Source organism: Citrus clementina, unplaced genomic scaffold, assembly GCF_000493195.1.
Source record: "Citrus clementina cultivar Clemenules unplaced genomic scaffold, Citrus_clementina_v1.0 scaffold_9, whole genome shotgun sequence".
Taxonomy (NCBI): domain Eukaryota; kingdom Viridiplantae; phylum Streptophyta; class Magnoliopsida; order Sapindales; family Rutaceae; genus Citrus; species Citrus x clementina.
In genome coordinates this window covers 28,958,514-28,985,533 of record NW_006261964.1, presented here as the reverse complement: position 1 = coordinate 28,985,533, position 27,020 = coordinate 28,958,514, and the positions used below count along the sequence as shown (strand labels likewise).

General features: G+C 35.4%; 3 protein-coding genes and 1 pseudogene across 5 annotated transcripts; 1 reads left to right on the top strand and 3 right to left on the bottom strand.

Moving 5' to 3' along the window:
- The first annotated feature begins 1,861 nt into the window (after positions 1–1,861).
- On the top strand, positions 1,862–7,485 carry LOC18031779 (actin-depolymerizing factor 7). Of its 2 annotated transcripts, XM_006421860.2 has the most exons (7): positions 1,862–2,259; positions 2,365–2,506; positions 3,432–3,523; positions 3,740–3,833; positions 4,495–4,619; positions 6,403–6,662; positions 7,106–7,485. In XM_006421860.2, exons 1-7 carry the CDS (start codon positions 1,951–1,953, stop codon positions 7,254–7,256), a joined length of 1,173 nt encoding a protein of 390 aa, XP_006421923.2. In that variant the 5' UTR covers positions 1,862–1,950; the 3' UTR covers positions 7,257–7,485. The 2 variants fall into 2 exon arrangements, with proteins under 2 accessions (XP_006421923.2, XP_006421922.2); XM_006421859.2 differs by lacking the exons at positions 1,862–2,259; positions 2,365–2,506; positions 3,432–3,523; positions 3,740–3,833; positions 4,495–4,619 and adding an exon at positions 5,739–5,758.
- Positions 6,559–11,284, bottom strand: LOC18032848 (O-glucosyltransferase rumi homolog). 2 transcript variants are annotated; one of them, XM_024184265.1, is made up of 7 exons: positions 10,662–11,284; positions 9,269–9,855; positions 8,970–9,162; positions 8,819–8,883; positions 8,505–8,715; positions 7,818–8,184; positions 6,559–6,629 (listed from the first exon to the last, which is right to left on the bottom strand). In XM_024184265.1, exons 1-6 carry the CDS (start codon positions 10,851–10,853, stop codon positions 7,822–7,824), a joined length of 1,611 nt encoding a protein of 536 aa, XP_024040033.1. In that variant the 5' UTR covers positions 10,854–11,284; the 3' UTR covers positions 6,559–6,629; positions 7,818–7,821. The 2 variants fall into 2 exon arrangements, with proteins under 2 accessions (XP_024040033.1, XP_006421921.1); XM_006421858.2 differs by lacking the exon at positions 6,559–6,629 and having other exon boundaries at positions 7,705–8,184.
- Positions 11,285–14,279: 2,995 nt separating this feature from the next.
- Positions 14,280–16,527, bottom strand: LOC18033330 (protein O-glucosyltransferase 1). Its single transcript, XM_024185213.1, has 5 exons — positions 16,156–16,527; positions 15,432–15,624; positions 15,223–15,287; positions 14,915–15,125; positions 14,280–14,642 (listed from the first exon to the last, which is right to left on the bottom strand). The coding sequence occupies exons 1-5, from the start codon at positions 16,464–16,466 to the stop codon at positions 14,280–14,282; spliced, it is 1,143 nt and encodes a 380-aa protein (XP_024040981.1). The 5' UTR covers positions 16,467–16,527.
- Positions 16,528–20,146: 3,619 nt separating this feature from the next.
- LOC18033482 lies at positions 20,147–23,842 on the bottom strand (annotated as a pseudogene).
- Between the last annotated feature and the right edge of the window lie 3,178 nt (positions 23,843–27,020).

Here is a 27,020-nt window from a genome sequence, read left to right as displayed (position 1 = left end):
ACAGTATAAATCATAATTATATATAAAAAGTAATAAATAATAAAAATATATATTATAATTTTAATTATATAATCATGAATACGTGTTCTACTTTAAAACGCTTTCAACGTAACGGACCCTTACTATTTTTTAAATAATGAATTGATTGCATCATTTTCTTTAGACATAATACAAAAGATACATTTAGTTTGTGAAAAATAATAATAATAATATAATAATCAAAAGTTTATGATACCTTTGACAAAGACATGTAAATAGCAGCTTTATGGAGGAAAACACCATGCCAAACGTGTCCTTTACTCGAGCTAGAATTGGCTAAGCGAAATGGCTGTGGGCCTGACGGGAAGTGGCCCACTGTATTCAGAATTAGAAGAAAGCAAGGGCTTGCTTCAATGGACAAAAAAAACAGAAGCAAAGTTGTCATCAATTCTGACGTGAATCAAGTGAGAGCAGACGTATCCATCGCCGTAGATGCCTTCATCACAAAGCTAAGAATGTCACCCTTCGTAAATGTTTCTAATGATGGCTTCATCTCCACAACTTGACTACTTGAGACCATCATTACCGCAAAAATTACTTAATTTTATGATTAAATTTGTATCTAGTTGAATTACTGTTGAATACTCAAATCTCTCTCTCTCTCTCTCTCTGTATGTATAATGAATAGAGGTTTCGAGGTTCCATCCATCACTGCCACGCCCAATTGGCCATGGCTGGTGAACTATTACCACTTTTCTATCATTGTGGCGTATCAAAGATTCTTTGAATGCACGACATTGATTTGGGACCCTCCATGCTTCTAATATTAGTTAAGTTCTAGTGCAATTCGAGCAACTAACATCTAAGTGCATAAAAGGCTGGCTCGTACTCTCGTCTATAAAGTCAATTTCCAAGAACTAAATAGAGATTTAAGTGTATTTTTATATCCCATTAAGAAATCCCACTTGAATTTAAATGAAGCCAATCAATTCATGCGATTCGAAATCCAACTAAAAATTTATGCAAGGAAATTTCTTGAGCAGAGAAATAATAAAGCTGCCCAATACGATTTTATTTCCTGAAAGATATCACAATTTGAGTCATTTAGATTTCAGAGCTTAGGGGACTTATTTGATCGGGACTAAGATGTTTTGGGTCTTTACGAATTTTAACAATTTATAGGGACCAAATCAGTAACTAACCAAACTTAAAGGTCAGTGCCTCGGGGGCAAAGGCATTTATTTGTCGGGGTAATTTTTACTTCCCATGAGGTTTGGACTTGATGTAAGTAAATGACGAAAATTTTTTTATCGTCAATTAATTTTAATATTGACCATTAATTGACTGTGCAAAGATAATATTACCCTTAACAATAGTTTGTAGATAGAAATAATTAAAAAAAAATAAAATTATTGACTATTTTATCCTCTTTAAATTATTAATATTTTTTTAAAGTTCCTATAAAAAAGATAAAATTAAAAACTTGAAAATGAAATAGTTATAATCTTTACCTATGATATTGTAAATCTTTGAAATTGACAAAAATAAAATTATTAAAAAATAAAATTTGTACTTTTCGCATCAATAATTTTAATTTTTTTTTAGTTATTTTCGTTTATAAACTGTTGTTAAAGGTAATATTATCTTTGCACAGTCAATTAACGGTCAATGTTAAAATTAATTGATAGTAAAAAATTTTTTACAAATAAATAAATTCTCGCCATCTACTTGCAACAAGTTCAAACTTCAAGAGAGTTTTTTAAAAATTACCCTTATTTGTCTAAACTCCTGTGCAACGATTAAGATCTTCGAAACGCGGACGCATACAATGAGATCATCCGTAGACGATTTCCCCTCATCTCTACAACCCTTCCACTCTCGCCTCCAATCGAACGAACTAAGCTTTGCACCAAACCCCTCTACCGTTCCAAGAGCTTCGAGCCCTTCAACGCATCACTCTTTCAAGCCAAAATGGTGAGCAAGAGACAGAGAGAAGCCCGCAAGCGATTCAAAGAAGTCCACCCAGAGCTGTTCCCAAAGCCAGAGCCAACAGCCCCAAAAGACCCGAGCGAGAAGAAAAAGAAGAAAAGCAGCAAATTCAAGCGCAAAAAGGCAGAATCCAAAGACCCAAATCGTAATGAAAAATCCATGAAAAGGGTTTTTACAAGACACCCACTCAGAGTTCCTGGAATGAAGCCCGGTGAAAGCTGCTTTATATGTAAAGCTAAAGAGCATATTGCCAAACACTGCCCTATGAAAGCGGAGTGGGAAAAGAACAAGGTCTGTTTTTTGTTTTGAGTTTAATTCATCTTGGCATTTTAAGAATCAAAAGTGATGGCATGTGATTGAATTTGTTTCTTTTTGTGTGTCTGTGATGCTTCGCAGATATGTTTGGTTTGTCGGCGACGTGGGCACACTCTCAAGAATTGTCCTAGTAAGAATGATGAGACTGAGAGCACCAAGTTGTGTTACAATTGCGGCCAAGCGGGGCATTCACTTGCTCAATGTCCCCAGCCACTTCAAGATGGTATTGTACAAATCTGTCGGTTTAAGGATGCTCTATGTTGCTTTACATTTGCCATTTGATGTGGTTAGCAAATCATTTTTATTCTGAATGGACCTGTAGTTAGTCTGTGTCGCTACCCCAAACAGTTCAGTTGATTGCTTGTTAGTGAATGCAGGATGCAGCAGGAAATTGTATAAGCAATAGCATATATTTAAAGATTATGTAAAAATCATGGTCAGAAAAAATAATTCTGCGGTGCTTTGGTCATTTATGTTCATAAGATATGCTTTGCTGGAGGTCTTAATTGTCATTCATTAAAGCTTGATTCTTCATTGATGGCTAACTTCCAGATAAACAATATACTATAACTTTTTTTTACCCCTATTTTTGAACGTATGAATTAGCTGGAATGAATAGTTTCAAGAGCTTATGCAAATAAAATTGTTTTGAATAAATAATGTAAGTTTTTAAAGCATTTGTCATAGATGATATCATTCCAAGAATCACTTCTCTTGCGTGTTCATATGAAACTTAACACCCTAGAAATTGAGCATGATAAGCTTTCTTGTATGCGGGCAAGAATACAAAGCAATGCTTTCTTTAAGCAGATGCAGATTTCATTTCAGTCGTAGGTTGCTAGGGCTTGAAACGATATCCTAAATCATGTGGCAATCTGAAACATGAGGACACTATTTTGGTCTTAGAAGGAAATCTTTTTAGGAAAGTTGGTAGGGGGAAATCTTATGGATGAATTTTCTAAATGGAGGATTTCGTCTCTCTTTTTTGCTCTTTCTTGCTCTATCTGTTTTATATTTGGGGTGGCCCCTAGTCATAAAAAATGTTGATTAAGTTCTTTGTTTACATTCTTATCCTTTTGGACACTATTCAAATTTAAGTTCTTTGTCATTTGTTGATGTGGAAAATGGTCTTTTCTTTGTTGATGTAGGTGGAACCAAATTTGCTAGTTGCTTCATTTGTAAAGAACAAGGACACTTAAGCAAGAACTGTCCTCAAAATGCTCATGGGATCTACCCAAAGGTAAGTTGTCCATTGGATGTTAGTTATATTATAACAGAGGATGGACCATGGTCTTGTTGAGTGACCCATCAAACACTTTGCCTAAGTGGACTATAACTTGGCTACGGTTTCTTTCGTTTGAATGAAGACCATCATATTTTTGCTAGAGTGGCTACGAGCAACTTAGCATTCTCCTTTTGTTGAATCTTAAATATTTGGACTATGGCTTTTTCTTAGGGTGGCTGTTGTAAGATATGTGGTGGTGTAACACATTTGGCAAGAGATTGTCCTAATAAAGGCATCCAAGGTTTTACTGCTTCTAGTAAACAAGGTAATGCATTCAACTTCTCATTCCTATTTCTAAGCCTAATCCCGATTATGTTCAATCGAATGTTACATGCATTTACAATAATACACTTCCGAGTATGACAAGTAGCTATCCAGAGATGTTGACACAATTTTGATTCAATGATCTACAACTTTTGGGGTACTGCAGTGTATAAATTGAAATTCATGTCAATTCTTTAATGAGTGTTCCTAATGAATTTTGCTTGTGTTCTTTTACAATAATGATTTATCTGGCAACCAAAATCCAATTTACTTATGAATTCAATGTAAGGTTCCCAAACTGGAAATGTTGAATGTTATATGATAATTCAATCGGATAGATCATTGTATGACAATTTATCCTCAAAGAAAAGAACTATTGAGTAAATTGATTGGAAATTAGTAGAATTTTCAATTTCTTTCCCTTCTAAAAAAGCTACCAACCGTAGGGAAAATGAAATTCCTTAAATATAATCTATAAAGAATTTTAGAGAGCAACTTTTTTGTTATAACCTCAAGTTATAAGGCAGAGGAAGTCAAATCTCTTAACTATTATTAAGTCCTGCTGAGCTTTCATGTCTACCAGTATCATTTATGAAAGCATCATGTTTTCCGTTTCCTACGATATGACATGTTTTTCAATTGGGTTCATCTCTTGTTTTCAGCAATGGCAGGAGGAGAAAGGCCGACAGGACAGGTGACCAAATTTACCAGCGGTGACGATCTTTTAGACGACTTTTTGACAGAAGACGCAAATATTGGTAACAAAGACAAGTCTTCTATAGCAAAAGTTGATTCTACATCCGATTCAACCAATGCCAAAGTAAAACAGAAGAAGAAGCAAGGGTCTAAAGTGGTGAATTTTGTTGGATGAAAACCATCTTGTGAAAAAATTTACAAGCCTCTTTATGATCTGCTGTAAGAGTTGATAGCTGTATTCATGACTACATTAGAGTTTAGACACTTACAGAAATTTTGATCGACCCTATTCACCTTTACATTACATCAATCTTAGTTGATCCGATTGTGATAACATCATCTGAACTTTCTATCGATTTATTACCATGTATTCAATCTCATTCAGGAGTACAACGCATGATCTGAATTTCGAACTTACTCGTGTCTCAAATGTTCTGTTCTCCAAAAAAATATTGGTAACAATAGTAATAACATCTCATTTCTTTACACCTTTGAAAAAACAAAAAAAATCTCATTTCTTGTTATATTGGGCGGGACTTCAGCTGAGGTGGTACACACCAAATTTTATATTAAGAAATGCTAGTTACAATATATTACATAAAATTAATTTAGCGGAAATATATTTTGGAATTTGGACATGGAACCTTCCAAGAGTTGAATAGTAGAGTAAGAAAAGATTTGAGTCTCCTGGGGTAGAAATTAATAGACATTTTGATTGTGCAACGAGAGAGTTGATCCGATAAATTTCAGTGGATTTCTGATTATAAATATTAATAAATTTGTAAGGTAGTATTAATAAAAAAAAAGTACTTTAGATGGGAGTGTAAATAATAGACCTTTTGAGATGACATGAGACAATCAAGTGAAGGCCATTTATTATGGTGATAAAAGCAATCAACCGAAAATAGTTGGCCATGCAGTAGTCTCATAAGGTACATCATGTATCGTTTCTATATTAGATTTTATATATATATATATATATATAACAAGAACATGCATAAGTTGGGTCCTGGCTATGGACATAATCAGAGCCCTGAAAGCTCAAAGAATTCTCAGCCCTTGTTTTATCCCTCAAAAATTTCTAATTCTACCGCATTCTTCTCTAACTTTCATGTCTCCCTCAAATTAAGGATCTTTGTTATCCTCTTCTCCTTTTTTCCACTTTCATATTTATCTTCTTCCTCATTTTTCACAAGGTGCCTGTCTCTTATCCCCCAGACAAGCAACATGGTACTTCTCTTCTCTCTCTCTCTCTCTGTCACTATCTTCATTTTTGCATATATATATATGAATTTGATCTTGCTGATGACTGGTAACAAATTAAAAGAAATGCACAAAATTTACAATTCATGAACATTGTTGAGTAGAAATAGCAGATCTCAATTACATTTGATTTCAACGCGATCGTATTCTAAATAGGTGATAAATTTGCAATTGCATTGTAGTTTGAAAGCTGCAGCTACGATGACTCTTCCCTCTTAGGCGGGGACAGAAATATGTTGAGACTTAGGGAAGATAAAGGTTTAAGCTGAAATTTATGTCAATTTCGGTGCACTTTATTGTGTGACCCTTATTACTTTTACACCGCTGCACCCATTGAACCAAATTCTGGTTCTTCCTCTAAGGCTACAGATTGGCATTTGCATTGTTCAATGCCATTCAGAAATTTCGGATTCGCTATAGATATAAATCATTGATATATGGAACTTGCTTGACTATTAGGAAATGAATTTTCAAATACTAGAAATTAGAATCAAGTAGTCACTTTTACATTATGTTTAAACTTTGGGATTCATACATTTCATTATGTGTTTCAAAGGAAAAAAGACATTGATCTTACGTTTATATGTTGGTGACATGTGAAAATTGGTTAGGCGAACGCAGCATCTGGAATGGCGGTGCATGATGACTGTAAGCTGAAATTTATGGAACTAAAAGCAAAGAGGAACTATCGATTTATCATATTCAAGATCGATAATCAGCAGGTTGTGGTAGAGAAACTCGGTAGCCCTGGCGACTCTTATGATGATTTCACTACGTCTCTTCCAGCCGATGAATGCCGCTATGCTGTCTATGATTTTGATTTCATCACTCATGAGAACTGCCAGAAAAGCAAAATTTTCTTCATTGCATGGTAACTCAAATTTGTAGCAACTTTTCAATTACCTATTCACACACACATAAATGTCTTCACTCTTCTTTAATGGGCTTTTACACACAGTATTAATGTACATGAAATCACTAATTGTGAGATATAAGTTGATAGATGATCTGTAAATGATAGCTGCCAAGTGAAATGTGTGTTTACTAAAACTTTAGCAATCGTGTTGTCAAGGTGGTAACACATTTCCTTTTTAGGTTTCTTTTCAAGTTTCTTATAATTCATAATTGTAATGAATTGGAATCACTATCAAGTATACATATATGATTTGCATGCATTAGCTGCTACATTACTTAAAAAAAAAAGAAAAAAAAAAAGATTTTGGTAAGATCTAGTTGACGTGTTTTTAGAATAAGTAAAAAACACAACCATTACAGACATACTCGAGGTTGATTTTGTGGTATTTGTAACTGTAGGTCACCGGATCCATCAAAGGTGAGAAGCAAAATGGTATATGCAAGCTCCAAGGACAGATTCAAAAGGGAGCTCGATGGGATTCAATTTGAGTTGCAAGCAACAGATCCTAGTGAGATGAGCCTTGACATTATAAAAGAGCGAGCATTTTAGACCGCTTTTGCCTAGCTCCCATTTCTTATCTTTCATATCCAGCATAAGTTTTTTTTCTTTTTTTTCAATCAGTTACCATTTTGTGATCATTGTTTCTTATTTTTCTTTTTACTTTTTCCCCTTTTGGTTGCATGCGTTTTAAACTACGTAGTTTAATGTATTATTATGAACACCATCTATCATGTGAAATACATTTTGAATCTTTTGTACTCTTTCATCTTTGTTTCATGTTGTTTATTCTGTTTTATATCAGAAATTAAAAGAAGAAAAATTCCATTAAAAAAAAGAAGGGATTCAGTACCGTCAGCTATTTATCGAACCAATGAGTTTAATGCAAAAACGAAACACTAATAAGAGAATAAATTACTATCGGAATAAAATAAATAATGGGAACTGAACCTAAAATCTGACTAATTAAAACAATACTTCAAACTCAAGAAAAATAATCTGAAAGAATTTCTACACAGTAGCTAGGTATATATTATTGACAGAATGAATCTAATAATATAAAAAGGTAGGCATTAAAGCGATGTATTTGATATTAAATAAAATAAATTAAACCTTCCTATGATTGCTTTGTCTGATTTTCCCAGTAAGCTCTCTGCCATGATTCTACTTGCAGTATTGAATTTTCCTTTTTCTGAAGAACATCATTAAGAGACGAAGGATCATAAGAGGGAGGTAATGTGCATGGACTTGTTTCTTTAGGACTTTGCACCAATGATTCCTCCATAAACTTCCTCGCTGGTCCTTCCTCGGCGCATGCCAGTCTCTCTGCGCAGTATTCAACGGCTTCTGGAGGTACTGTGGGCTGGTATCTCAAGAGCTTAGAGTACTGATTTAAGAGATGAAACATATAGTCGTACACGTAATCTAACTTCAATTCGTCTTGGATGAATTTGCTCGCTGCCCTTCCCATGGCTTTTGCCTGATAAATTTGCAAAGAATATACAACTGAGAAAAGCAGAGTCACTTCAAAATGTAATCTAAATCAAAATACTAGTACTTGTGCAATTAATCTAAATGCAAGTAAGTTCCTGTTGATTCCCCTTATGGTAGTTGTTGCAGTGAAAATTATTGGGTTCATACAACAGCGACATACTGGTAACGTAATTCCATCATCAAGAATTCTAACTGTTCTATATAACTAGATGGCAAGACTTCCAATGACCTAAATTGACTGCAAAAGTGAAGCTTCTTAACTTTCGATGAAGAAAAGTGGGATCATACTATAATACGATTAGTTACCTTTTTCTTATGGCTGTTACCCCAGTCGACAGCAAACTTAATTGACCTACACTTGTCATGGTCATTTATAGGCCAGTAGTGGTGCAATGGCATCAAACCTCGTGTGTAAAAATCATAGTATTTGGGTGTCACAATTAAGGTAACAGAATCACAGGCAAGAATGTATTTCTCGCTAACGGACCAGGCAGACCCTTCAATATAGATCTTGAACCTGCAGAAACCGTGGAATTGGAGAAACTTAATTGATCGAGTTAGTTACAAGGAAAGCACAATCTTATACGTAGATTGAAGCTAAGGAAGTTCAAAATGTTCACCTGTCTCTGCATTGGCTGGCTAAGTCAGATTGCTTGTAACCTTCCTGCTGTTCTTTGATCCAATCCTGCAGAAAATTTTGCCAGGTGTCTTGTGTGAAAATCAACAAAATAGTACAATGTAAAGCGAAAAGAAAACAGATATTATTATTACCTGGGCAAATACACGAGCATTCCACTCTTGTCCCTCTGAGACATTGCATTTCATAAGGTCCTGTCTGGTGGGAGCAACAGTGGGATTACCCTTCCAGTAAGCGTAAGGTTCCCTATCACTCCATTTTATTCTTCCGTTTCCTTCTTCTAGGTCCTTCAGTTGCGGCTCCCAAGACTTTATATTGACCTCGGGCCTGCACAATCATCAGTTTCACAAAATCAGGCAATTCTCATCATGTGTAGTTGTGCATCACAAGCATACCGGGATAGTACGTTGATTATGCATAGAACAGTCATTACCATCCCCAAAACGACCAATCAGGGAAGACAATATCGTATGTTTGATCATTGGCACAGTATCGAAACAGGGGAGGCGGGGCCGGAGCATCAGGCGCACAATAGGCGTTTCTTAGAACCACCGGCCAGTCAACGCAATCAAACATAAGATCCAAGTCGGGGATTCTGCCAGGGTACCTCCTTAACAACTGTAGGATACCCCATAGTGTAAAAGTGTCCCTCGACTGAAACGCCTTAGTATATGTCTCCACGTAAGCCTTGCCTTTCACTATAACCAGTCTAAAATTTGCAGTTTTGCGGGCTCTCTCGACCATTTCCCTCGTGATCCCTGTGCGGGCCCATGGCCTTAGATCTTCGTGTATCCAACGGAAGTATTCTGGACACGTGGAGGGCGAGGTAGCGTCATTATCTTCTTCTGGTGCGTAGCTGGTTGGGTAGGTTCCGGGGCAGGATTTTGTGTGAGTGTGGCTTCCAGCTGCAGTGCAGTTAAGCGGGTATTCTATTTTGTTGCGGGGCTTTTTTGTAATTCTGGGGTCAAATGTTAGGCTTTTTCTATCTGTTACTACCCGATTTGCGCCGCCATCCAGAGCCTGCAATAGCACAAAGCACAATGTGAACAAAATTCGGTAATTGTTATAATCTCACCTACCACGCCCAGCACTAGAGTTAGCATATAATGTACAAAAATTGTGGGGGAAAAAAATATCACAAAATTATCTCCATCCAATATCATAAACCTAAAGCATTTTATTAGTTACAATTATTACTACACATTCTAGGAATCCCCCACTCATATAAGAAATTGGAAATGATCAGAGTGCCCCTAACAACAAGCAAAAGCTACCAGCAAAATATGCATGCTTTTTGTTAACACGAGGGCAAATTTTTGCAATGATTTTTCAGGCTATCAGATCACTTTGCATGGCGCAAACAACACCACGGTGACACAAAACTAAAACACATGTAATTATTTACGATTTCGTAAAAATGTAGGGACTCCAATGTTATTACCCCATATAAAATAAAGCAAGGACTATTGATGAAGATGGCAAGGAGTGCATGATGCGAGCGAGCATCATGCGGTGCAAATAAAGTCACGGCGTAGGCCCAGAAACGAGACCATGATCACATGCAAAGCTGCTCGAATCATGGTGTACGTGTTCCAATTGGGCGACCAGACTATCTTTTCGAACAAAGTTTGGTGAACCGACAACCCCGGTGGGTGTTCGGCTTTTAGAAGCTTCCGCCAATAAGACACGGGCTCGTGTCCAAAGACACAAGGCACCGTAAGTCAGCACGACGTCGTTTTGTCAACAAAGCGAGCCAATCGAGAAAATAATAATGGATCTAGCCAGCTAGAAGTGGGGGGTTTTTTCTTTTTTTTTTTTTTACTTACAGCGGAGTCGAGCAGGCGCGTGGAGACCAACGCGCCGAGGAGGAGGACGACGATGAAGGAGAAGAGAACGTAGGATTTAGCTGGTGACATGACAAACTGCCGCCAGATCGTGTCCGTGAAGTGACCAGAATGCCCCGATCCATGTACGCTGCTTAAATACCTGTGCTGCACCTGCATGTTGTGCTCTTTCATTCTCCGCAACACTTAATTTTCCCTAAGTTTTAAGCTCTGACGACGATAGCAGAAGCTTATTTACCGAAACGGGCAGCTGAGGCTTTTGCTGTTTTGAGCTTTCTTTGCCGCTGCAGAACTTAATTTCTCATCAACACGAAAATCTTTTTCAGCTCGGCTATAGTGGATTCAGGCGGCCAATAGAATCTACAGGGGCATATCGAGGGAAATGAAAAAGCGGAAACTGTAGCTAGACCTAAAAAGAAAAGGAAAGTGGAAGAAAAATATCTAGGAGAAAAAGCTTTGACAACAAGCGAATTGTTGGAAAAGACTGAAAAGGGGGTTACAGAACCCTCGTCCTCGTGACAGTGGGGGTACTCATGCTTAATTTTTTGCCCTTATATGTAAATATAGTAAGCTTAGGCCTTTGGCTCACCCCTTTTTTCATAGGAGGGAAAGAGGACAAATCAGTTTATTTTACTCGGCAGGCCCCTTGTGATTTGTGAAACCGAAAGGTGCCATGTAACGTGTTAAAAGGAAACCTTTTGAATAATAGGAGCTGGCTAAGTTACAGATTCTGTAACATACAGATCCAACTTAGCCAGCTCCTGATTGGTTAGCTAGCTACCAAACAAAAATAATTGCATGCTTTTTCTCCATTACGCAGGACAGGTGTGATGCATGTATTGGGTGCGTAACTGCGTATGTTACAGAATCTGTAAGGTAGACAGGTCCTGAATAATATTAATAAAGGATTGTGTTGTCAGGAAGGCCTGGGCCAACGGCAAATTCAACAGTTTTTTTTAGTTTCTACAATTAATTAGCTTGCGTATTCGGCGGTATATTGGTGAGAAAAATAGGGTGTGACTAAGGTGTACCAGCTCTATAGTGCAGCCGCTCTCCGATTTAGCGTTTTTGTTACGTGTGCAGCTCATTTATTCGCGTTGTAGAATATATATATACCGAACATTTGTTACACGTAATGGTCATATCATTCACAAAAAATTTATTATCAAAGAATTTTGAGGGTGTACAATCATACAATTATTGCATAGTAGTTGGACCCATGAAATTAATTAGTTGTGGCGGTTGATTTTTCCAATTTTGGTACTAAGGCGGCTGTGATTTTAGGCTTGCAAATCAACTTTAAAATAGTCTACCAAGACCTTGTAGTTTTTGTGAATAAAACATGTCTGTACCGAAAATTAGTACAAAAATTAATTGAGTGCCACTATTTGCACCCCTCCAAATGCTTATTAAAATCAATTTAACTATTTTATATTTTTATTTTTATAAAAATTACATAATAGAACAATTTTTAATTAAATTCTCACTCAAAAGTCAAATTTTTTCTTTAAAAAATCTAACATTTTAGAAATAAAAAAAAAAGTTACTTTTTTTTCTCTAATTTTCAAGTGATAAATTTACTACCTATGTATGAAATGGAGAGAATAAAACTCTTTATTTTTTTCTTTTTAATAGAAGAAAATGTTGTTGAAATGAGATTAAACAATATAAATAAATAAAAATTAGAGAATATGGTTTACACTAATAGATTTAGGGCCAGTTTAGTAGTGCGGTTGAAATTATTTTTATAAAAATAGTGTTTAGTAAATTTTGTAAAAGCAACTTATTTCATAATTTTTTATATTTTGTTAGCAACTTTTAAAAGTAGGTAGAAAGTTACTTTTCATAAGCAGCTTATTGAATAAGCTACCACACCTTTTTAAAATTCCTATTATAACCATATATTTTAATAAAAAGACAATTGTATCGCACTTATTCATAAACCCTTATATATAAATTATCAGATATCATATTACCACCATAACCAGGTGCATTCTCTCTAGTTTTGATACAGTAAGTTCATATTCTAATTTCATAACTATGGCTTTTAAAGTTTAATCTATATTACATATTTAAGAAGAAAAAAAAAGACATGTCTAAACAATTTATTAAAAATAATCTATAAATAAAAAGTAATTAAAACTTATATTTATTTTGGTCATTATATAATAAAACAACACTTTGGTAATAAAATTTACTAAACGCACATACTCTACTTTTCGAACTCATGGAAACCGCAACAATACGGTTTACCAAACACCAAATTACTTTTTCAATCAGCAACTTATTTCATCTACACAGTACAAATAACTTATTTTATCAGCCTCCGCAATCCCAAATTAGCCCTTAGTTAAGAGTGTTTTTATTATTGATGGAAGTGTTAAAAGAATTTTATAATTTTTAAAAATATTTTAATGAATTAATAAAGAAAAGAAGTGTTAAGAGATATTTAGAGAGGAAAGAATAGTCCCACTCAAATTAATTTTAGATAATTTTTTTTCTTTTGTTATGTAATAATGGTGTGCTATTTCAATTTTCCAAATCAACACGATAGCTTATGCCCCCAACTAAACCTCTATTTCTACCATCAAATAAAGTAAACAAAGCTGACCACTTGACCACTACTTGTATAATTTCCACTCATAGACCTAGACCACTTCGATTACGGGTAACAATGATGCTCATAAATGTCAATTTTTTGTCTTTTTTAGTACAAAACGGGTATCACCGGCTAGCTGGATTCTGAGCCACAGAATCAACTACAATATATGCCCCTATGGGCCATAGTTTCGATTCCAATTTAAAAAAGCTCGCTTTTGCCTTAAATTAGGACAAAATTATAGTGCAACTGTGGTATCATACCACAACTACATCCATTCATTAGATTTAGTTATAGTGACAATTGTGGGTTAAATTCAATAGTTGGATGCAGTTGTGGTATGGTATCACAGTTATACCATAATTGAATCCTTAAATTAATGCAACATAACTGAAAGTTGCTGGCCCATTAAAATTGAAAGATTTCAAGTTGTTTTTGTCCCCTTAAATGATCAGCTATAAAGAAGCCAGTCTCACAAGACCAGTGTTTTCTGGAATTAATGTTATTGGTTTCTCTTTTTAGTATTTGCACGAAGTACGGACAACATATTTAATTTATGCCACTTTAGGTAGATGGCTCATCATAAACCATATCTACATTTAAGAGAAGTCTAACTAATTTTCTCTTTGTGGGAGCTGGCTTAATCATCGAGATTCAGGCACATATTCAAGGAGTTTAATGCTCATTAATAAGTAGGAAAGCTCAGTTTTGCATGAGTATAAAGCAATCGAAGAAGAAGAATAAACAAAGTGTCAGAATTGGCTTGCTGAACTGTTTATATTATATAGCACTCCTTTTGATATTATAAAGAATAAATTAAACCTTCTTACGACTCTATTTCCTTCTCCCAATAACAAAAGTAGGGATAGTTTTGTTCTCTAAAAATATAACCGGCATTAAAATGTCCATCTCGGAGATAGAAACCTGAGCTGTACCACGACATGAATGATTTAGCTCGTCCAATTCGGCCATGTCAGTATTTGAAAAGAAAAAGAAAAATCCTATGACTGGTTTGTTTGATTTTCCCAGTAAGCTTTCACCCACGATTCTACTTGTAATATTGAATTTTCTTTTTCCCGAAGAACATCATAAAGAGATGAAGGATCATATGGGGGAGGCAAGGTGCATGGACTTGTCTCTTTAGGACTTTGCTCCAATGATTCCTCCATCAACTTCCTCGCCATTCCTTCCTCGGGGCAAGCCATTGTCTCTGCACAGTATTCGACGGCTCCTGTGGGTATCGTTGGCTGGTATCTAAAGAGCTTAGAGTACTGATTTAACAGATGAAACATGTAGTCATACACGTAATCCATCTTCAGTTCCTCTTGTATGAATCTGCTCGCTGCCCTTCCAATTTCCTGTGCCTGATAAATTTATGGAGAAGAGATGAATGAGAAAACTAAATGAAACATGTAGCTGTACACGCAATCTCAATGGAAGTTTCGTTTAAATTCCCTTATGGTAGTTCTGGAATTGAAAAATATTAATTTGGCATACAGTGGCAAAAAATAGTACTAGTAATGTAATTCTAGCCTGCATGCATCAAGAATTCTAACACTTCTACGTCGGCTGCAAAAATGGAGTAGCTTTCTGTTGAAGAAACCCGATATCATACTACTGTATTATGATCAGTTACCTTTCCCGTGTGATTGTTGCCCCAGTCAACAGCAAACTTAATTGACCTGCACTTGTCGTAGACATTTATGGGCCAGAAGTGGTGCATTGGTATCAAACCTCTTGTGAAAAAATCAGTGTAATTGGGTGTCACATATAAAGTGACAGAATCACAGGCAAGAATATATTTCTCACTAACAGACCATGCAGACCCCTCAATGTAGATCTTGAACCTGCACAAACCGTGAATTAGGAAAAACCAAAATGATCAATTACAAGGAAAGTACAATTTTATAACTAATTATAGCTAAGAAAGTTCAAAATTTTCACCTATGTTTGCATTGGCTGGCTAGTTCAGATTGCTTGTAACCTTTCTGTTTTTCTCTTTTCCAATCCTGCAGATGAAAAGTTTCATATAAAATTGCAGTATACTCACTACAATGGCATACAACATATACTGGTTTGATTTCTTTATTTCACAGAATTAAACTAACAATAGTATAATGTAATTAAAGTGCAAAAGAAAATAGAGATTATGCCTGGACATATAAACGAGCATTCCACTCTTGTCCCTCCGACACATTACATTTCATAAGGTCCTGCCTACTCGAAGCAACAACTGGATTACCCTTCCAGTAAGCATAAGGTTCCCTATCGGTCCAATTCATTCTCCTGTTTCCTTCTTCCAGGTCCTTCAATATTTTCCCCCATGACTTTATATTAACCTCGGGCCTGCATAATCACCAACTGAACAAAATCAGGCAATTATCATCATTTATACCACAACCATACCAAGATACATAGCATGTTATATATTGAATGGCTGTGCGGTACAACACAGGCCTCCAAATTTTAGTTACATATCCCAAATCGTTTTTACATCTCAAACTCTTTAATGTTTACCAGCATATGCGTTATTTTTAAAGAAACTTGGGAATTGGGAAATACAAACAAAAGCCAAGACATGTAATGAAAAATTCACAGGATGTATTACATAGGACTGTAAAATCCGGGTATAGTACTCCGACTCGCAGTCAACTGAAAATCCTCAAGTTTTAGAAGTTTTACTGTTTCTGACTCCCAAATTTTCATTCATGTCCTACCGGCTTATGATATATAAGTAAACTATTATAAAACTTATGTAGTCAGCAAAAAGATTTGGGCAAAACAAAAACCTGAGATTTCCAATTAAGAATGAGTAACATTGTACCAAATAACGCTGCATTGTGGATATACTCGATGTAAAGATCACATTAGTCATACCATCCCCAAAATGACCAATCAGGGAAGACAATGTCGAATGTTTGATCATTGGCACAGTAGCGAAACAGCGGAGGAGGGGCCGGAGCACCAGGGACGCTATAGTTGCTTTTTAGGAGGATCGGCCAGTCAACGCAATCAAACATAAGATCCAAGTCAGGAATCTTGCCAGGATACCTCCTCAACAACTGTAGGATTCCCCACAATGTAAAAGTATCTCTTGACTGAAATGCCTTAATATTTCTCTTCACATAAGCCCTGCCTTTCACTATAACTAATCTAAAATTTGCTGTTTCATTGGCTCTCTCAACCATTTCCCTAGTGATCCCAGTGCGGGCCCATGGCCTTAGATCTTCGTGAATCCAACGGAAGTAATCAGGACACGTGGGGGCGAGTGGACTGTCATGATCTTCTTCTGGGGTGTAGCTCGTTGGATAGGTTCCCGGGCAGGTCTTTGTGTTGTTTCCATCAGTGCATTTAAGTGGGTATTCTGTTTTGTTATAATGCTTTTTTGTAATATCAGGGGCGTCTGTTTGGCCTTTTCTATCTCTTAGCTTCTTATTTGTGCCGCCACCAAGAGCCTGTAAACATGTGGAATAGATACATGCATTTAAGTCAGTGGGTACTTGTTTGTTAATAGCGACTATCAGATCACTGTGCATTTAACCAATGTATGTAAGGATGATTCAGAAATGAATTTTTGTTAGAAGAAAATTTACCGGAAGGGATGCATATGCAAGAAAGTGAACCATAAGTACTTGTTTGTTAATCTATTGATTTTAATGGATTTATTCGTTATTATCGCATATGTACTTGTATTGGCTATTAATGGATTGATGGGAAAGAGTCAAAGAATACATGCCAGCATCTGGGCGGCAAATAACTCACAGCGTAGGACCGAAATGGGACCCAAAATCACATGCAAGCTGTTGAATCGTAGTACAAGTGTTCTTGGGTGACCAAACTATTCTTCTAACAATTTACGCTTTCTATGGAATCTTCCGCCGGTGAGACACAGGCTAGGGTCCAGGACCCAAGACACCATAAGTGAACACGACATCATTTTGGATTACTCAATTAACAGCATTGTGATTTGTGAGATTTTCTGGAGCAGTACAGTGCACAATGCGGAGAAGGATGAAATAATAGGGTAGCGGTATACTCACCGTGGAGTCGAGCAAGCGCGCGGAGATCAATGCGCCGACGAGGAGGAGAAAGATAAAGGCGAAAAGAGCGTAGGATTTAGCTGGCGACTGGATGAATTGCCGCCAGATCGTGTCTGTGAAATGACCAGAGTGCCCCGGCCCATGCACGTTGCTCGATTGCCTCTGCTGCATGTTTGAGTTCTCTCTTTCAATTACATTTAAAAAAATTTCCCATGTTTGCCTGAAATGGGTACGTAGTTGAGACTTGCCGTACAAGTTGAGCCAGCTCTCTTTACAGAGGAATCTTTACCCCAAAATTCAAATCTTTTTCAGCTCAGCTGGTAATTGATGGGTGATTGAATCTAGAAGTAAACAGATCTAAATGAGAACCATGATGATGAAATAGCTTAATTAAATTATTTTATGGAAGAGAAAGAGGACAAATTTAAAGAGCTGTAATTACTAATTAAGAGGCGTGAAATGGAGGAAGAAGGTGGCAATTTTTTGCAACAGTTCTATTCCGTATTTGGCGTTACGTTGGTTAGAAAATTAGATTCAGATGACTTTGAAAGTTAAAGATTATTTAAATTCATAAGATAAAAGATTTATACTATTTTTATTATCTTTGTTACAATTATTATTTAAATATCATATTTATTATATATTATTAAATTTTTATATTATAATTATAATTTTTTCACAATAATTATATCTTAAAAATTATAACATTTTAATACCAAACAATATCTTAAATTAAATACCTCTCTTTTCAGTGGCATTAAACCCTTAGCCTAGTGGTGAGCCTATTGATCAGTCCATACCTCTAATTAATTCAGTATCACATCTATATTAAACTGGAGTCTAGCTAATTTTCTCTACCATCAGAATTCTAGCATAGGTAAATGTAGGTTCAATGCTCAAAAATATTTAATCGGTAGAGAAGCTATGTTTCTAAAAGGGTAAACGCCTTTATTTATTTATTTTTTAACTGTATGTTTATCTTTGTAGATAGGAATTAATATGCGGTGGGCCATTATAGTTTTTTTATATATATATATATATATATATATATATATATATATATATATATATATATATATATATATATATATATATATATAGGATTGCGGTTAAAATTTTTACAGAAATATTTACAATCCATAATTAAAAAGTAACAATTGATGCTTAATCCTACAAGATTGAAGGCTAAGGCCCCATTTAGAATTGGTTAAAATTTTATAAGCAACTTATTTAATAAGTTTTGACAGAAATTGTGTTTGATAAATTTTTTAAAAGTTGCTTATTTCAAAAGTTTCTTCATTAAAAGTAGATAGAGATTATTTTTCATAAACAACTTATTAAATAAGCCACCACACCTTTAATCTTTTTTTATAATAACCTATTAACCGTAATATTTTAATAAAAAGGACAATTATGTCTTACATATATATATATGCTTTTCAAATTCGTAACAAACCTGACAAGAACATAATTTATGAAACACTGAGATGTTATTTAATCACCAACTTATTTCATCTATATAGTAGAAGTAGCTTATTTTATTGGCCACCACAATCTCAAACTGGCACCAATTTACTCTTTTGAAAAATATAAAGATATCAATAAACAAACTGTAAATTATTTTTTTTAGTATGGTTGATATTAATGTTGAATAATTTGTATACGAAATGAATTATTTTTTTAATTTTTTTTCAAAGTCGGTATCATCAAAGCTATATATTGGAAAAAAGCAAGATGCCATGTTCTGTGGCATCTATTGATTTATATCAACAAAAAGAATGATGACGCTCTATTTATTTATTTATTTTTGAAAAAGAGGGACTAATGAGAGGATTAAATTGATAAAAGCATAAGAATCATGATATAAATGAGAGATTTGAAGCATATGTGCTAACCTTGACGAGTAATTGCTAATTGTCTCGATTACAAGAAGTACTCTCTCGTCTTCACGCAAGGTGTTATACAAATCGTGCCTTTCACACGTCTGGATCTCTACAAATTATTTGATAAACGGGTTCAAGAAACAAAAACTGAAGATTAAAATGGAAAAGAAAGAACCTACGATAAGTCCCTCGGTGTTTCAAGAAAAATAAAAAATGAAAGTGACATAGAAATGAAATCTCACGAGCTTGGTCAAAATTTAATAAGTTGGCTTGAAACACGGGTGATTTGCTATTTGCATGGCTATGTGTGTAATAAGCAAGATCTTAAGACGGAATCTTGCTTTTGCCCACTCCAGTCCTATTTTCTTTGAAATGGCCAAATGGGGAACCATCTGTTCCACTACAATTCCAAGATCTATCACATTTCGATAAAAATAAAACAAAGAACATAAAATATTTTATTAATATTTCATTGAGTTTTTTTCCTTTAACGTTTTCTAACGTTATAAAATTATAGTATTGAAGCCTAACTCAAAATTTTTTCTAAGCCTTATATATATACTTAATCTAATCTAAGATTCATTCATTGCCACATGCATGAGTCATATTATTATTTTTAAAATTCATTAATTTTGTGCTTTAGTTAACGGTACTCACCCAACATGAAAAGTTATCACAAAAAATATTTGCACAAAGAATTCGTATTCTTTGTCATTACTTTGTGCAAAAGTGAGAATAGTCTTATTGTAAAAGTAATTTATTACAATTATTTTCTTCTTTCAAACCGTGCATGTGTTGAGGTTAAAGAATGATTCCAAGTACAAACTCAATTGATCTAATCAGGCACCAGCAATCTGAGCTTAAACAATATACAACACTTGAAGCTTAAGAAAATTTTTGCTAAAAGATTTGATATTATAAAGAATGAATTGAACCTTCATATGACTACTGCTTTGTTTGAGTCTCCCAGTAAGCTCTTGTCCATGATTCTACCTGTAGTACTGATTTTTTTTCCCCCCATAGAACATCATGAAGAGATATAGGATCATAAGGGGGAGGCAAGGTGCATGGACTTGTTTCTTTAGGACTTTTTACAAATGATTCCTCCATGAACTTCCTTGCTAATCCTTCCTCGGGGCAACCCAACGTCTCTGCACAGTATTCATCGGCTTTTGGGGGAATTGTGGGCTGGTATCTCAAGAGCTTTGAGTAATGATTTAAGAGATGAAACATGTAGTCATACACATTATCCAACTTCAGTTCTTCTTGTACGAATTTGCTTGCTGCCTTTCCAAGGCCCTGTGCCTGATAAAATTTTCAGAGAATATCTTTGTTTTAATGCAGATATGATATTAAACCATGTGTCCTAGTAAAATAATAATATTTAAGTTCATAGTTTTTACACTATGTTCCCGTAAGGGGTGGGCATATCGGGTTTTGGTTTAGATTTGGGTTTTAACCCGATCGGGTTGGAGAATTGAACCCAATCGAGTTGAAAACGCTGACCCGAACTGAACCTCGGTTCGGGTTTGTAATTCGGATCGGATTGAGTTAGTAATTCCGGTTAAAATTTCAGTTTGGGTTAATTTGAATTAGTTTTGGTTAGAACAATTCAATATAAAAATTCGAGTTAGAATGGGTTGAAACAATTTAATCCATAAATTCTACAAAAAAAACCACTTAAAATCCAAAAATCTCAAATCCAAACATCCTTAACAACAAACATCAACTAAAATCATCCTTAACAACATTTCAACAAGTTTTTTTAAAGTTAACAAAACATAAAACATGTAGTCAAAGAGATTTTTTTTTATTTAATACATATATTTTTAATTTTTAAAAGCCAAAACTTAAAAAAAAAAATCAACCCGTTCGGATTAAAATTATGTTCGGGTTCCGAATTTTAACCCAAACGGATCGATAGTTTGAATCCGTTCGGGTTGCATAGGTTAACCCAAACTAAACCGAACCCGAAATTCGGATTAACCCAATCCGAACGCCCACCCCTAGTTCCCATCAACTCGTCAAACCGTCAAGATTTCATACGCTTGCATAACAGGATTTCAAGACTTCCAATGATCTAAATCGAAGAAACATGGGATCATACTAGTGACGGAGCTACCCCATGTCCCAAAAGTTTCAGAAGATATATTCTGCCATGTTCAGTAGAAATGATAAACTTGTCCTTGTTAGATTGATTATTTCATTAATTTAAGTTCAAATCTAAAAATATCCCACTTGTTATCATTTTTAGCCTAATTGTAAAATTTATACTAAGCACAAATACCTAATCGAATGGAATCTATTAAACTCATTAAAAATATATTTATATTTAAAATTGTATTTTAACTTTTCACGATTTAAGCATTTTGCTGCCTTTTTCTTGAAGGTTAAAGCTATGATTGATAGCTAAAACTCGCATACGATATATAAGCATCATCGTTTCTTCCTTTTCATTTAAATTAGTTAAAAACTATTACTTCTGTGAATTTGATTTCCTGATTACGTTACTAATTCTATATATGATATGATTAATTAATTAGAGATTAGTTACCGTTTCGGTGTGGTTGTTGCCCCAATCGACAGCAAACTTAATCGACCTGCACTTGTCATTTTCCATTATTGGCCAGTAGTGGTGCATCGGAATCAAACCTCTTTGAGTAAAAATCATAGTAATGGGGTGTTACAAGTAAGGTAAGAAAATTACATACAAGAATATATTTCTCACTGACGGACCATGTAGACAAATTTTTCAAGTTAACTACAAGCAAAGAACAATCTTATCATAAATTATTTATATACAGATTAGAAAGTTCAAAATCTTTACCTGTCTTTACATTGGCCGGCCAAGTCAGATTGCTTGAAGCCTTCCTCTGTTCTATGTTCCAATTCTGCAGAAAAATTTCCATGTGTCGTATGAATGCCAAATAGTACTCCGAATGTCTTTTAGTGTCTAGATTGAAACATGTATATACGGATTTTCCTTGTTTTAGGGAACAACAATAACAATGTCACAACGTAAACTTGAAAAGAAAATAGAGCTATATTACCTGGGAGTATAAACGAGCACTCCAGTCTTGTCCCTCAGAGACATTACATTTCATAAGTTCCTTCCTGTGCCAAGAGACTTCATGATTACCCTTCCAGTAAGCACAAGGAAGGTTCCCAATCAGTCCATTTCATTCTTCTGTTTCCTTCTTCCAGGTCCTTCAATTGTTGCTCCCATGACTTTATATTGACCTCCGGCCCACATATTCAAACAATTGCACAAAATCAAGCAATTCTAATCATTTGTCCTCAACCTAGAGCTGTAAAACGGGTCATCGGGTCGTGTTGGTGTTGTGTCAGCTTCGTGTCATGTCAAATTTAGGTCGACCTAAACCCAACATGAAAAAATAATCGGGTTACCCTATAACCCGCTTAATATCTATATATTAAACAAAATTTACATCAGACATTTACACACTCTCATACAAATGTAAATACATACATAGTTTATCGATATTACAAAATGTACATATCTACCAAAATATTATACATTTATACTATTGAAGTTTTAATATATATATATATATATATATATATATATATATATATATATACATGTCTAACAATATTTTACACATTTATATTATTAAAACTCTAAATGTATATAAAATTTAATAAATAAAATACTGTATTTATATTAATCTTTTCAAAAAAATAAAATAAAAGAGAGAATTATCTCTAATATTTGAGTTGTGATAACAAGAACCTACAAATTATTTTAAAATAAAAAATATAATCAGGTCATTGATCGGGTAAATGGGTCAAGAACTTTAACCCTAACCCGAACCCGACACGGAAAAAATCTTGTTGACCTGAATTCAACCCATTTAATAATCGTGTTAAATTCGACGACTCATATCTATTTCTTCGTGTCATGTCCGTGTCAGATAATCGGATTGTGTTAAATTTTACCAGCTCTACCTCAACCTATTATATATTACGTGCATTGCTATAAAAATCAGATTTGTCAGGAACCAAAAACTTGAGATTTTCATCAAAGGTTGATGGTGTACTAAATGACACTCAATTTTAGTTGCACCGATCATAAAGATCACAGTGAGTCATACCATCCCCAGAATGTAAAATCAAGGAAGACAATATCGAGTGCTTGCTGGTCGGAACATTAACGAAACAGGGGAATAGGGGCAGGACCATCGGGCGCACTGTAGTCGCCCTTTTTAACGACCGGCCAGTCATCGCAATTAAACATAAGATCCAAATCAGGAATTTGACCAGGGTACCTACTTAACAACTGTAGGATCCCCCACAGCGTAAAGGTGTCTTTTGACTGAAACGACTTTTTAAGTCTCTCCACGTAAGCCTTTCCTTTTGCCATAAGTCCATAACCAATCTAAAGTATCCTGGTTCCCGGCCTCGCTCAATCATTTCCCTCGTGATCCCTGTGTGGACCCACGGCCTCAAGTCTTTGTGAATCCAGCGGAAGTAATCAGGACACGTGGAGGGAGCTGGACCGTTGTGATCTTCATCTTTTGTGGTGTAGCTCGTTGGGTAAGTTCCGGGGTTGGTGTTCGTTTTGCTTCCACCAGAGCAGTTAAGTGGGTATTCTCTTCTGTCGCGGGACTTTTTGGTCATTGGCCTCTCCTACTCCTCAGTTTGTGAACCATGCTACCATCGAGAAGAAACTGAAACACGAGACGGAGTGTGAACAAATTCAATAATTCCCAGCATTAGATCTGATCAATTAGCATAATGCCATAATGCACAAAAAGATTCGTCACAAAGTTTTCTGAGCCGCTAAGCATTTTCAGCAAAAATTACTATTACTACACATTCTCCAATTCCCACTCATGTTAAAAATTTGAGATGTGCCAACACATCGTAAATCATCGATTCATTCCAATCTTATCTTTCTCATTGTTTATTGAGTGCCTAAAATTAAATTTTGTATTTAACATTGACAATCAAGTCAATTATTTTCCTTAGATTATGAAGGGAATGAGAGACAATGAGGGGGGGAAAAAAAAACCAACTCCTCTAAACGTTAGGCCATTAAAACCATCAATTATGAATCATTGTCAGTTGTTGGAACAAAAATAGAATAAGCCTAGTTAGGGTCCAAATAAATTTAGTTCTTATAAAGCTTATGAAGAGATAGATAAACGTCCTATGATAAATTAATTGGGTGGCAAGGCTTCAAAACTCAAAAGGAACCGATGTCCTAGGTTCCTATCCTAACAAAAACCATCTAGGATAAATTAATAAGGTGGCAAGACTTCAAAACTCAAAAGGAGCTAAGGTCATAGGTTTCTATCCTAAGACAAACCACCTAAGATAAATCAACTAAGTGGCAAGATTCAAAGCCCAAAATGACCCAAGGTCCTAGATTCCTATCATAAGACAAACTACCTAGGATAAATCAATTAGGTGGTAAGGATTTAAAGTTTAAAAAGTGTTGAGGTCTTAGGCTCTTATCATAGGACAAACCTTCTAAGTTTCAAGGCTTTTGTGATCCTAAGGTCTTAGTAAAAATAAAACTAAGGATAAAATGCTTCTTCCTTTAATCCGTAGACAAGTTTGCATATCCATGTGTCTATCAACATAGGCACTAGAAGACAAGTGTTGTCAAATATCACATAAACAATGACACTTATCATCAAAGTAACTAGGATTCAAGTCAAATCAATTTTGCCTATAAATATGTCTCTCATTCTCACTAAAAGGTAAGAAAAAAATGAATTCAAAAGGGGAAATATTGACTTTCACTCTCTAGTTATCTTTCTTTTTAAAGTTATATTTATGAAGATTCAATAACTGACTTGCCCGTTAGAGAGTTTACGCTGACAAAGCCGACCCTCCGATCCTTTTCTTGTGTTTGTAGAGTATCATTGGACGAGCACATTTTCATTACCTAAGGAAGCGAACTCATAAGAAGGGATATAAAAGCCCATTAAGACCAACTCAAAGGGTAAATTCACCATCGTCAAATTCAACAAAGAGGAACCCCAGTCCTAAGGGGTCGTCCTTAATTGTAATTTCTACATAATAAGTTAGGATAAAATTTACACCAACATCAATAATTAACAGATTCTTACTATAATGCCTTATTTAAAATCGTCTCTTAGCTATAGATTGTCATAATTTTCAATTATTATATTAATATTTTTGTTATCAACAACAACATTATCGTTACACCTCGCAAGTTTTTCATCATTTGATGCAAATTTATATGTACATGTAATGAAAAAGAAAATATGAGTAGTACTATACATCTCTAAATTTTTATCTCAAATGATTTATCATTTATCAATTATTTAGTGAAATAATATAAATAATTAATCTTGTAAAAAAAATCAACTACTCAATAAAGAACACATTATTAAAGATGAAATTTAGGATAAAAATTTCGAGTGTTTATCGTTACTCAAAAATTATTATCAATAATTAAGAAGGTGGCTGATATTATTTAAAGAGTTAGGGATGATCGAACGTAGTCATGTCGTTATAACAACATTTTGAAATTTTCTGTCGAGCAATGCAGTGCGGGGAGAAATAATTAGTGGATTACTTACAATGGAGTTGAGCAAGCGCGTGGAGACCAACGTGCCGAGGAGGAGGACTAAGACGAAGCCGAGAAGAGCGCAGGCTTTAGCTGGTGACTGGAAGAATTGCCGCCAGATGGTGTCCGAGAAATGACCAGAATGCCTTTGCTGCATTAGCGCCCGTTTGATTTGATATTCAAAAACAGAATTCAAATTTTAAGATCCAGTATTTTATTCTTACTAATTTTAATATCTAAAAATAAAAGTGCAGCAAATGGTATTTTGCCCAATTTTTTACAAGGACGGATTACCGGTAAATTAACGTAGTAATTAGAGGATTAAATTGATAGAGCACAAAGAATTATGATATGATTAAGAGGCTTGAAGCATCCTAACTGTTGAGTACATAAAGGCACCAGGTCGGCCATGCTACTGTTTCCGCCCCGGCACGGATCGTTTCAACTATATGGTACGAGCAGAACACGGGGGTAAACAGGAGCCGACCCGAGATGAATGTGACCAGGAAAACATACCGACCAGAAGTATATGCCGAGCCGATACTCATCCCCAGGAAAGCGGGAACACGATCCCACAAAATCGCGGTAGTTGCGCTTCTCCCAGATCGGTTGAAGGACACGCGAGATCCATGTTTGCCCACAATCTAACAGTTAGAGTCCCATGAGGGGCTACCACCACCCGAAAAAGGAGGGATAAGGGGCAAACGGAAAACGTGGGACAAAGGGCGGCTATAAAAGAGAAAGACATCGAAGAAGACAGGGACAGAAAAACTGAGAGAGGGGAAACGCTGCCAAATTGCAACCAGGCCATTTCCTTACAAATTTCTTAAATCCATATTACACTGTTTTCCCGTAAACACCTTGTGCTAACTTAGGCATCGGAGGGTTTACGCCGGCAAAACCACCGGCGTCTCTGATCCGTTTTTGCTTAACGCAGGTCTAGTGAGAGAGGGAAGGGCGATTCCAACCCCAGTGGTTCGAGTGACAGTTGATAACACAAACGTTGGTGATAGAATCTGGTCGGTCCAAGGGCGAGTAGATTTCAGCATCAACATTTTGGCGCCGTCTGTGGGGAGATGAATAAAAAGCTACCACCAAATTAGTAAGTACCGGAGAAGCAGCGAGCAATTGGATATGGATGCGTCAAGAAAGGATACTTTAAGGGAGGATAATGAAACGGTGGAGACAATTACTCTCCGGGAGATTGCAAATGAAGCCCGAGAGAGGATGATGCAAGATAGACTGGAGCGGATG

Coding starts and splice junctions, on each gene's coding strand:
- LOC18031779 (XM_006421860.2), top strand. CDS start 1,951: ATGGTGAGCAAGAGACAGAGAGAAGCCCGCAAGCGATTCAAAGAAGTC. Junction 2,507..3,431: donor TCCCCAGCCACTTCAAGATG/GTATTGTACAAA, acceptor TTGTTGATGTAG/GTGGAACCAAATTTGCTAGT. Junction 3,524..3,739: donor CTCATGGGATCTACCCAAAG/GTAAGTTGTCCA, acceptor GCTTTTTCTTAG/GGTGGCTGTTGTAAGATATG.
- LOC18032848 (XM_024184265.1), bottom strand. CDS start 10,853: ATGAAAGAGCACAACATGCAGGTGCAGCACAGGTATTTAAGCAGCGTA. Junction 8,884..8,969: donor ATGCTCGTGTATTTGCCCAG/GTAATAATAATA, acceptor AATTTTCTGCAG/GATTGGATCAAAGAACAGCA. Junction 8,716..8,818: donor GCCAGCCAATGCAGAGACAG/GTGAACATTTTG, acceptor CGGTTTCTGCAG/GTTCAAGATCTATATTGAAG.
- LOC18033330 (XM_024185213.1), bottom strand. CDS start 16,466: ATGGTTGAGAGAGCCAATGAAACAGCAAATTTTAGATTAGTTATAGTG. Junction 15,625..16,155: donor GATTGGTCATTTTGGGGATG/GTATGACTAATG, acceptor GTGATTATGCAG/GCCCGAGGTTAATATAAAGT. Junction 15,126..15,222: donor GCCAGCCAATGCAAACATAG/GTGAAAATTTTG, acceptor CGGTTTGTGCAG/GTTCAAGATCTACATTGAGG.